The sequence below is a fragment of the Procambarus clarkii genome, chromosome 42 (genome assembly GCF_040958095.1).
Source record: "Procambarus clarkii isolate CNS0578487 chromosome 42, FALCON_Pclarkii_2.0, whole genome shotgun sequence".
Classification (NCBI taxonomy): domain Eukaryota; kingdom Metazoa; phylum Arthropoda; class Malacostraca; order Decapoda; family Cambaridae; genus Procambarus; species Procambarus clarkii.
Window position 1 is genome coordinate 33,491,378 of NC_091191.1, and position 12,616 is coordinate 33,503,993.

Genomic DNA, 12,616 nt, shown 5'->3' on the forward strand with positions numbered 1-12,616 from the left:
TTAAAATGGAAATTGAACATATATACAAAATTGCAAACAAGTCTGCTTAAAGCGGGACAAAATAAAATATTGGTGTGATTTAAGTAGAATGGCAAGTTTTTTTTTATTCTGATATAGCTGACACGTATGTTACAATTGACAAATATTTGATATAATTTACAAAATGCCAATAAAACATAATAAGCTATGCAATACTAGACAATAATAAAAATTACACCATTCATCCATATCTTATATATCTTTCTTTTTACAAAGTTTCAGAAAGAAATTATCTCTTGATCCACATAAAATAGCACAACAGCAGTAATGATAAACTGAACTAATCAGGGAAAATATATTACTTGCATTTAATTTTGATTAAGAAAGGAATTAATGCAGATATGAAACAAGTCGACACACTCACAGCTTATACATTTGTAGACGTGCGTACGTTGGATGTAGGCCACGGCAGACGCTCATGGTGATATACCTTGCCAATCTACTTTGCAAGTTTGAATAATTTTGTGAATGTCATAACTGATATGTTGTAGTTTAATAAACATACATTCACACACATTATAACAAAACTATTTACTAGGATATGTAATTATGTACACAAAAACTACAACAAAGGGTTTATCTTTTCCACTAAAGTGTACTCAAAATTTTGTTTGATGCAGTGATATGACCTAAGATGGCTTAAAAAGTAAAGTTGAAATAAAATTTAATCACAACTTTAGTAGAACCTGACTTCAAGTTTAAAAAGCTACATTTGAACCAAATATTGTTAACTCGCTCATCTATTAATCCCAATGTAATTTATCTTGGAAACAGGACAGTTCCAATTTAGTGAAAAATATGCTCTTAACATCCAAAGCCACAGATAATTAGTTGGGAATGAAGGCCTGGTCACAGACCGGGCTGTGGGAACCTTGACCCTTGGAATCAACACAAGGTAAGGCTTGATTAACAAACAAGGCTTGATTAAAAGCCTGCAATTTTTATCGCAACATATCACTACTATCATTAAAGGACTCTATTTAGTGTTGTTAATATACAGTAAAACAGAACTGACTTGCATCGTTTCCTTACATTTAATACAGGAGCAACACTTGAATACATACTCATGTAATATTGGTACAGGGAGTGCATTATTCTGCTGGTGTCTCCTGACTTCTTACTTCATTGAGGAAGACCAATATTTTATAACACTAATAACTTTAGTCTTTATAACAACACTTCAAAATAAATGTTAGCTGTAATAAAATTAACCATAACTTGTCAACTAGTACTGTAGTACTAGTTGACTACATTCCTCAGGTAAGAAGATTGTTGACCATACCAAGGAAATTTTTTTTAACTATTTTTAGTAACCACAGTTGAAGTAAGGTGAGAACATGGTCTCACTCAATATTTGAAAAACAGCTTAGGTCACAGCTATATGAGAACAGCTTAGGTCACAGCTATATGAGAACAGCTTAGGTCACAGCTATATTAGAACAGCTTAGGTCACAGCTATATTAGAACAGCTTAGGTCACAGCTACGTAACATTAGCCCTGCCCCAACTTAAGAAATGGATGCATTCTAAATAAGCATCCATAAATCTGCTGTTCATATCCTGGAATCAGGTTTCCCTTAGTCGCAATGCTATAAAAGGGAGAGACATTCTTGGACCACCAAAAATGGACGTATAAACCAAATTTGTTTGACATAACATGGTTTTTAATTTACTTTTTAATAATTGAATTGTCCTGCTTGTTTAATTTGACTTTTTTTGAAGAGCGATGAGGTATAATTGCTATGAGAGGAGGCAGTAAAAGTTGATAAATGGCACTGGAGAACCACTAACATGCTTCCTCTTATGATCAGCCATTATTGAGGCACTTTTTCTCGATAAACAACTAAAAAAGTGCATTAATAGCACTCTTCGAAATGTTGGGACTTATAAATAGGGTCATACAGCAGGACGAAAGGTTAAAAGGGGCTGAGAAGCTAAAATGGGACGAGGGGCTAATATGGGCCAGTCATTAATTTGGCCAGTCACAAAATCAGATCATTCTAAGTCGGATGTTCATAACCAGATCATCCTAAGTCGGATGTTCATAATCAGATCATCCGAAGTCGGATGTTCATAAATAGGGACCTCCCTATAGTATGTAATTAACAGCCTGTACGTATCTCAAGATTAATTTTGTGACAATGAAAAAGTGCTACAAGACACACTACCCAAATGTAAATGTAAAAATGTTTCCAGTTACCTATTGCAAATAAATGTTTTCGTACCATCAAAAATGTTTCAGAGTTGCACAGCACTTGGTAATAAGTGTCAGTGCAACTATATTTCTTCTTACTGTTAATTCTACTTGTAGAACAGGTTGAGACGCAAGTAACTGGAAAACCACAACTTTTCACATGAGTCCTAAATATAATTGTAATGTATTCTCAAACTCTTTTTTTTATCTTCTGCTTTATTTAAAAAGCTAATTTATTGTTAATTCATCTTGCAGCAGACAAAAACAAAAAACAATTTAACAATTTGTTCGTTAAATTATTCTGTCCTCATGAATAGACATTGCATTTTGACATGTAAATCTCCAACAGCCAAAATGTATGTTATAAACCATGGTGGCTTGCAAAATTGACCGGTAGTTCCGTTTTCTATTCATGTTGTCTCAGGTTAGGTTCACGTAATACTATGCACTATTTTTGTGATATGACAACTCGAGAGGACAAGCTGATTAAACAGCTACAGAGTAATTTTGCTCATCAAAATATCATTCATTCATTTGGTAGAGTTAAGAGTCAAACCACATTTACATTCAAAATGCAAGTTTCATATTAGCATGAACAATATACTGTACGAAGAATAAAACTGTGATTGAAGTCATTTGTGAATATCAAGAAAAAACATTATAACAGGCTTTTCTTGGAAAACTTATTATTCCTTTTCTTAAGTTTGGCATTGCAAGGAAATAGCACACAGAGAAACTTCTGATAAAAATCTGCTTTAAATGCCTAGAAAACAACGTGGAAGTTTATCTGTCCTAATACCATATCAATGGACACTCAATGGTTTCTAAAAAAATAAAAATATAAACAGGTGTTATGATCTCAGCCTGCAGGAGAAACGAGTCTCCCTCCTTGAGAGTTATTCAGCAAGCCTGACCTAACTAGAAGGTCTAGCAAATATTGGGGTGATAACCCATATGTAAAATGGCTGGTTGGATATGTATAACAGTTTGAGATTATGGGCAATGCAGAAGAAAATAGATGAATGACTGGCTAGGAGATGTGGACATTTTGCTGGAGGCGTGAGGCTCGCTTCCGGAGGACCTTGACCTCACTTGAGTGCCAGACATCGCAGGGGGAAGCCGCGCTCCATTTGAGCTCCCGCCAGAAGGGAACCCCTAGTGATATATCTCGAAGAGAAGAGAAGTGTGTAGACGTGCCAGCTGTGGAACCGAGCTGGGAACGTTGTGGTATCAAGTCCTGGTCGACGAGCAGAGTTTAATAAGCTCCTCAGAGGCATTTTCGTGGGCTGTGTGGAGCGCCCTGACCAGACGCCGTCAGAGGGAAAGCGCCCTCGATCAGTTAATCTGTGGTAAGCACGATATACGCCAGTTCATAGTGATCACTTGTAGTTGGTCGTGTGCCCAGCGACGGTAGCAATGTTTATTTATAAGTTAGACATGTTTTAATAAGGCAGAAAGCCTGAAATAGGAGAGTGAAGAGGGAGGAGCACGGAGCGACGTCCGCCCCCTCTGAGCGCTGGCGGACGACTGAGGGAGCCTGGCTCTTGACGGAGGAAGACCCTCCCAGCGAGTGAGGACCGCCGCCAGGCGAGGTGGAGTATGGACCCGCCCAAACGGGGGAGTCCACTCTCACTGTATGTAGAGAACAGATAGAGGTTTGAGGCAAGCATATTGTGTGGTTATTTTTGTTTATGTGTTAAAGGGGAACATTTTATTGGAGTGTCGATGGGTTGCAGGTTTGTCTTTTGGGGAAGAAGTTGCTGAGAACTTCGAAGCCAGCAGATGAAGTAGCTGATGAGACTCCAAGGTAGTGGAGCAGAGGACCTCGAGTTGTGAGGAGAAGCAGCAGTGAAGAGGAGTGTCACGTGCTTCTGTAGAGGTGGAGAAGCACCATAGTTGCTCGGGGAAACTTCATGGTGTAGCAGCCAAGAGAGCTGTGGAGGACCCTAGCAGAAGGGTGAAGCACCGTAGTTGCTCAAGGAAACTTCATGATAGCAGCCTGGAGGAGCTGCAGAGGATCCTGGTAGTGAAGCCCGGAAGAACCTAAGGATATTAGGGTTGTGAACTTCCAGAGGTGGAAGGGGAAGTTCTGGTGGATTACTTATAGGGAGTTGATAGTGTTTGGTTGTCATTAGCGTGCAAGACGCAGTGAGAGGTGAGTGACTGTTGGCATTCTTATGTCAAGGAGTTTTTTATACTGAAGTATCAATGAACATTTATACTGGTATATGTTATTGCATTCAAATGCTGATTTTCTATATATATATGTTATCTTGCTGATGGTGCAACAGTGTATGTAGACTTGATCAACTTCAGGAGGTTGATAGTATCAGGTGGTGAACCAGGAGATAGGATACCACTTGATAAGCTGATAATAGAGTTCTGATGGTGTTGGAGTGCAACCTGATTGTGATATTATAGAGTATAGGATTCATTATTATTATATGTGTGTATGTATCGTGTATGTGCTTTGTCCAGTAAATGTGTCACAATTTGCTGGTGTTTGCCCTTGTCCTAGTGAGGCTTCCCAGGAGGTAGTAAAGAAGGAGAGAGAGAGAGAAAGAACCAAGAACCACTGCCGTGGACAGGGTAGGAGGTAATACTAGTAAGTCATAGGGGATTGAGGAGATCATATCTCATAAGGAGAGAGTGGGGAGTCACAGCGGCTCGAGTGGGTGTGTGCACGTGACAACGAGGCTAAGTGTTGGAGCCGCATCCCCTAAACGTGTGATGTTGAGCCCCTCTCCAAGAGCCAGAAGCGCCAAGGGTGATCTCCTAGTATAAGCACTCTGCCGAGTTGTGGGTTGGGTTGTCCATAGAGAAGGATCAACGACGACAACACCAACCAACCCACAGTCTATAATACAGGCCACTACAATTTAAATTAACAATTCATACAAAAAATAAAAAGCTTCATTAATGTACTAGTATCACAAGAGTGCATGCCATAACTTTGTATCAGAAGCTCAAGACATGACCAGTGAACAGAGAAAGTTACATGCCTAGTTTGAGAACTGGTTTGTATTAGTATTACTATTACTACTTTACTTCCAAAGTCAGTATGTTTGTCTTCTAACTAAATGGTAATAATTAAAATTGCATAAATTACCTTCAGATACATCAGATAACAGGTACTCCTACTTCTAAACAATGATATATTTCAGTTTTAACTCATTTATACATTCAAACATAATAAAATATATATTTTCTCTCTCACACACACACACACACCTGGCAAGCCCTATCATGGCATAGTAGGAACAGGGGCAAACATGGCAGCTAGACATACCAAGGGAACAGGGAAACGTCAAGGTGACCAAATGAAGGAAATGTTCGCCAGGTTTTGGAGTATATCTGGAGGGAGATGCAAGAAATGAAGAATAATATAAGCAACCTGCAAAGCGAGCTGACAGCAGCAAAGGAGGAGATTAAAACCCTCAAAGAGAGCAATACTGAGGATGAGACTCAGATAATCATCCAAGGAGAAGATAGAAATAGTAGATTGGAAGATAATGCCATCATACAAGGAACATTTGCAGATTTGCTAAAAAAAATCACTTGGAAGTAATGTCCACTGTGTTAGAGGTAGAAATCAATCAGAAACCATGAAATCAGCCACCCCCACAGGAAGCAGCACCCTCCACTAGTCAGCAACTGGAAAGAAAAGTATCAGTGGTAGCTGTGGGTATTAGAGAGAAGGAAGGCTCCAATAGGACAGAATGGAATGATAAAGACAGAGCAGCAGTGAAGGAAATACTGAAGGTACTAGAGATGGAAGAGGCTGAACATAGCATTGAGAAGGTTTCCAGGTTAGGCTGGTGCAACAAGGGCAGAGACCGTGTGTTAAAGATAGTGTTTGCAAACGAAAACACAAAAGAGAAGATTCTAACAAGGAAGAACCACCTGCAATATATGGGAGAATAAAGAAAACAGCGTTGATTGTAATGAAACGTCATTTTCTGGGTGAGACCTGGAGGCTCCCCGGAGCTATCCAGGCTGATACGCTAATGCCAGACATTGGCATCAGTCATGTGTATGGAGTTCTTAAGGTCTACCAGGGACCACGGCCAGAGCCTGGCCTCCTCAGAGAGGCAAGGGGTGCAATTGCCTATGCAACCCCTTCCAACCACAAGCCCTCTTGTGGTTGGAAGCCTTCTATGTCTACCATCGACCAGGTCAGGCACCCATTAAGGTAAGCATCCCAAAACAAAACCCTATCCTATTGCTACCAAAATCCGAGCAAGTGGATAGAACTCCCCCAGGCAAAAATGAGCAAACTAGTGTGACGTTACCCATTGCTGCACCGCTGTCTGTGCAGCTCCCCCTCATCCCCGGGAGGGGGAAAGGGGAGCCCCCCAGACCAACTGCTCCAGCGATCTACACCCCAGTTCTGAGGCGGTCTCGGTCTCACTCAGAAAATGGCATTTCATTACATTCAACGCTGGTTTTCTGGGGGGGGGGGAGTTCCTACAGCTCCCCGGGGCTAACTATCTATAGAGGAAGAAAGAGGAACTTAGGGGCCTCATAGCCTGGTGGATAGCGCGCAGTGCTCGTAATTCTGCGGCGCGGGTTCGATTCCCGCACGAGGCAGAAACAAATGGGCAAAGTTTCTTTCACCCTGAATGCCCCTGTTACCTAGCAGTAAAATAGGTACCTGGGTGTTAGTCAGCTGTCACGGGCTGCTTCCTGGGGGTGGAGGCCTGGTCGAGGACCAGGCCGCGGGGACACTAAAATCCTGAAATCATCTCAAGATAACCTCAAGAAGATATACCTGGGAGGCAGTTGCTGCTCACTCCTCATTCAGAAGTTGAGATAACTGGTTGCACCCGCCAATCCAAAGCGACACAGGCCGGACTGGCCCAGGGACATTAACAAGGTAACGAGCAGCCAGGACCCCGTTTGACCGCCAAAATCCCCGCACTAGAACGTCAGCCCGAGATATATTGCGAAAGACGGCGGCAAGAGCCACGATCTTGTGGATGTCATGGGCACTGGGATAGACCGCAGGCTGGCTAGCCTTAATAACCCTGCGGACGACCTGGGGGACCCGCACCTGCGAACAGGGAAAAAGGGAAACCGAATCAACCCAAAGCGCGTCCACAGACACAGAAGCCATGGTGCACAAATAACGGTGGCGAGCTGCAACTGGATACAAAACATGATGCACCCTGGCCTAACCAACCAGAACAGCTGAAGGAAGCCAAACCCAACCCAGTGAGAAGACCAGCATTGCGAAGTTCAGGCTCCTGCACAGACCTTCGAGCAAACGCTGGGTGACCCAGGAGCCCCTCCCCCTCCCAGAAACCAGATGGGACTTCCTCCAGTTCACCAAGAACCCGAACCCAGCAAGCTGTGAAAGAACCAAATCTCTGGCCTGCAGACAAGAGGACCGGCTGGGAGCCCAAACCAGCCAGTCGTCGAAGTAGGCCAACACCCAAACACCTAACAAATGCAGACGGGACACCATGACCTGCTTAAGGCGAATGAACACGCAAGGTGCCAGGTTCAACCCGAACGGGAGACAACGAAAGTGGTAACCTTGACGCTCCACAACAAATCCGATCCAGTCCCTGAACCCCAGATGAATCGGGTCATGCCAATAAGCATCCCTGGGGTCCAAGGACACCATCCAAGCGCCCGGCTCTAAAAGGAGCCGAACGTGGGACAGCGTAGTCATTCGAAAGGAGGAGCAATAAAGCTAGGGGTTTAGATGGGACAAGTTCAGAATGAATTGCAGGTCCGCGCAGTCCAATTTCGGGACCGGAAACAGACCGGAAACCCATCTGAGGGACGTCGTCTTTTCGACCACGCCCCAGTGAACCCACTCGAAGATGACCTGACAGAGCGCAGGGGAAGAGGCCTGCCCCGAATTCCCCCGAAGGGGGGCTACCCAATGCCACCGGAGGCCACGCGAAATGACCCAAAACGCTCACGAATCATGGGACCAGGTGTGAGCAAACAGCGCAAGCCTCCCCTTCCCCCCCCCCCCCCCCCCGCATCGCCCTTTCAATGGGGCGAACCGCAAAAGGGCCGGCGTCCCTTACGAGACCCAGAACCTTGCACAGAATGAACACCGCGGCGACCAGATGAAGATGGGTTCGAAGGAGGAGCCGAATCCGAACCTGACACCAGTGGCCTACCATGACGAGAGGGACCCCGAGCCTTGGCATGACTCTTCCTGGAGGGCTCAACCACGGGATCCCCATAGAACCAGCAAGTCTGACATAGGATGGCAAGAAGCCGAAGCAGCCTGAATATACTGCGCAACAGCTGAAGCCTCAAACAGGAGAGGACAAAAGGGTGAAGACATCCTAGGAGCCAAGGCCCAAGCGGATTCCACAGAAGAGGCAAGCACTGCCTGCCGACACGCAAGCTGGGAAGCATAAAACAGTGCAACTGCAAGATCGGCTCGAAAAGCTTCAGCAAGGCAGTCAACGAGCGAGCCGCTGAGGCCAAGGCGCCAGAACCAAGAACAGACCTAAGTACCCCCACATCCTCCATAAGCCAGTCCGAAGACAGCTCGAGGAGTGAAAAGAAACGCAAGGCTGAAGCCAAAAGGCCTGGGCGCGCAAGTTTTCAGCCACCAGCGCTGCTGAAAGGGAACCTGCACATGGAGCTGAACGACACCAACATCCTGGGGAAGGGCAGGAGCAAACAAATACTCATTGAAGTGCAGGGGAAGCCCTCCAGGAAAACCTGAAGTACCGTCGAAGCCCCCCACCATTCAAGCATGTGGGAACAGCAGAAGAGTGCCAGACCTCCAAGGTAAAGACAGGAAAGTCCGACAGCCAGGACGACTCACGAACCTCGTAACGGACCCATAAAGGGAACAAAGTCCCAAACCTGAAAGCTGAGGGATCCATTGCCGAGGCATATTCTAGGTCACGCAGTAGGTTTGCCATAAGAGCCGCCCGCACCACAGCAGGTTTGCCGCAAGGGTTGCCTGCACCGCAGCAGGTTGGATGCGATAAGCCGAAAATCTCCAGAAAGACAGAACCGAAGCACCTGGGGGATCATGGAACCGAACGAGGGGAGAGGCAGACACCAAGTCCAACTTGTACGCAGAGGAGGGAAACGAAAACCCCTCTCCTCATAACAGTAAGCTCCCACTCAGAGGGCAGAAAACCCCAGGCAAGGTCCAGTGGGGCCCAAGGCCCCGAAGTCAGCCCCAAGGTCCTCCTCTGCAGGACCCGGGGCCAAGTCTTCCCCCAAAAGCACCGACCCCACCAGACAAGGCTGGCGCAGCTGTAGAAGCCGGACAGAAGAGGGCCCACTGGTCAGACCCAGAGGCTTTGGCCAGGGGAGTAGACTGGATGTCTCTGTTGCCACACCAGAAGGGGCATCACCTGAGGCTGCCCGAGTCTCAAGACCAACTATCCCCTGCTCCGACTCCGAAACCCTCAGACGTTTCGGGCCTGGAAGCAGGGGGAGGGAGACCATAACGAACAACAGGAGGGGAAGGTCGAGGAGTTGGGGACTGAACCAGGGTCGAAGCGACCCCCCACCCCAAAGTCCGGGTCCCTATAAGCAAAACAGGGCATCCGGATAAGCAATGTTGGGTAACTGGGGCTTTAACTCATATATTAAATTATTTGATTGTTATGATTAACATAAATCGAAAGACCACCCACTATTGAGAAAAGAGGGAAAACGAATAAAGGTGATTATTTGATTGACACTATAGAACCAGTGCCTATGTACGATAATTAACTTAACAATCACTTGAAGATAATGAATAGACTGTATTATTAATTAATTAAAGTCAAAGCCTCAAATATCAACATTAGGGGGGGGGGGGTATTTCTAGAAGTTCATATATATCTAGGAACCAGTGTGGTTCGTCACTAGTTCATTGTTGAGTTAGTAACATGGCAAATCTGAACTAAATATAGATTCAAAGATATGACATATAAAATAATGAATATATTGAAAGATTATGAAATGTTGAGCAACAATAAGAGTAAAACACATTAAACACTAAGCCATAAATTCTGGCATTAGCTTATTCACTGTAAATATTCTATATATGAATTTATATAGAAACTAATAATAATCTTAGCTAAATTTATACAAAAACGGGTGTCTTAGCTGTAAGACGACTTCTGTAATTCCGTTTCGTTACTCGTCCTCGTGATCACAAGACCCCAATAAAGAAGGAACCCATGGAGAATATCGTGAGTGATGAGAGACAACTTATTAACTCCTCGTCTACACGGTGCAATCAGGGAAAATTTAGTAGCATTTTATTAGGATATGAATTACTCCAATATTCATTGAAATTTAAATAAATGAAGAAAATCAACTAACGTTGTATTGTTGTTGTTCTTGCTACGTAACGACAGACTACCCACAAATACACAATCTGGAGTGATGCATCAAACAAGAATAGTATACTTAACGTGAGCGTGCCAAACACTAAAGTCTGCCGAAACCGCGTCAGTCAGTCCCAGGCGTCCACTGCTGTGTACGCGTAATTACGGGCTGTGACTTCAATTGTTGACGCGTTATTAACCGGTAGGGCACTGTAGAACACATGGGGGAGGGGGGTAATTGGTGACTATTGGTAGAGTTGCAACGTAATTAATGTTGGAAAATCTTCAGTCACACCACCACCACGTGCTTCCCTTCCTAATCGCCAGTCGGACACGAGGAATAATGGCGGCTCGCCGCTAGCGTCCCTCAACCCCCTCCTCGCATTCACAATAGAATTTAGTAATCACGGAGAATTCTTTTCCGTGTAATTACTGAAGTAATGTTTTAAAAGAATAGGGTTGCAATTGTAGGGAACTATATTGTTCATATTCTCGCTAGATAGTCTTGATTAAACACCATTTCCTTATCAACGAGAAATGGGAAATATTTCCATGGCGTTCGTATATAACAGATAAAACTGTTATTTAGTGATAATCTTAGTTAATAACTCTCAGTTATTGGATCATTAAAAGTTATATTATCAGTAATTAATTATTGTACAGAATACTGATAAAGGTAGAGAACCATATTCAATTCTCTAACATATTGGTAATAAATATGTCTAGATAGGCATTATCTGATGCAATCCTGTCTCTCGATGTCGTGAGAATTTCAGCAATTAATGGGCAGATAAAGAAATAATAATTTATGTTAGTATTACAGTTAGTAAAGTTAATTGATATTGTGGTTAAATATACAAGAGTAGTGCATTGTGATACAATAAAGATGTATCAGTGTTGGAAATTTCCAACATAACTCCGGGGGGGAAAACTCAGGTCGCAGTTCAATGTTGAGTACTGACGTACCTATCCCGAAGTTAATTTAATGTTAGTATGTTAGTACGCACATAACGGATGTCCTGTATTTGTCAAGGACATATAAGACTCTAAATCTTGTAAAGGAATTAAAGTTAAATGTTGAACATTGAATAATAAATCATCTAAAGTTAATAACTACTAACGCCTATTATATACTCAATGACTGGTGTCGCTATGACGTGTAATGGTTAGGTTACTAAGTCCTAAAACTTTGTAAACTCTACTGTACTCTAGATGTAATAATGGTGTAGTTTATAGCCTACGCAAACAAATTAATAATGGAAGCATACAATTCAAGGAGACTTAGAATCCACAGCAAAATGAATATCCTTGGTCTCTGTGACTTTTAACTGATTAGTTACTGGACATCACAACACGGTATCATCATGATTACCTTGAATTGGATGGTAATTTATTTGCTTTCAATCAGAGCTATAATATGTTTGTAGTTTCCGCTTGCATTGTTGAGCAGCAGTTCTAAGTGGGCGTGTGCTTGGTGGATCAGAATTGTTGTCCTCGGAAGCTATAGGTGAAGTTGGTTTCGTTGAACACTCTCGTTCTGCTAATTCGAGAGGTACCAACTTCTCTAATGTTTTTAGAGTAGTAGTGCCTCGGCACAAAAGTCGTACTACTCTCAGGATGTCTCGGTGATCTGGGTGAATAGAGACAATCTTGCCTATAGGCCATTCTGACCTGGGTCCATCACTGTCAATCAACACTAGATCTCCTGGTTTGAGTTGAACCCTATTATAGGGGTTTGAAGCGCCATAGTGGTACTCTCGAGTCCACACCTCATTCCACCTTTTAATTACTCTCGAGAGATGTTGGTAACTTTCCACTAAATCACGCCTAGTCACATGGGAAGGGTCAACTGGATCCTCTTCTGCCAAAGGTATCAGAGGGCTCAGCAGGCCTCCATGTATTAAATGTGAGGGACTCAGGGGTTCTCTCTGTGAGAAGTCATCTGAGAGGTAAGTTAAGGGGCAGTTGTTGACTCGCACCTCAATTTCTACGATGAGTGTTTGTAGTTCAGGGAATCTAATTTTCTGTCGATGCAAGGTCTTCCTTAAACATTTCTTGACAGTCTCTATCAT

The 12,616-nt window shown here is 43.5% G+C and overlaps 1 protein-coding gene across 1 annotated transcript; it reads right to left on the minus strand.

Annotated features, from left to right (window-relative positions):
- Positions 1–11,944: 11,944 nt before the first annotated feature.
- Positions 11,945–12,616, minus strand: LOC138373524 (uncharacterized). Its single transcript, XM_069339738.1, has one exon. The coding sequence runs from the start codon at positions 12,614–12,616 to the stop codon at positions 11,945–11,947; it is 672 nt and encodes a 223-aa protein (XP_069195839.1).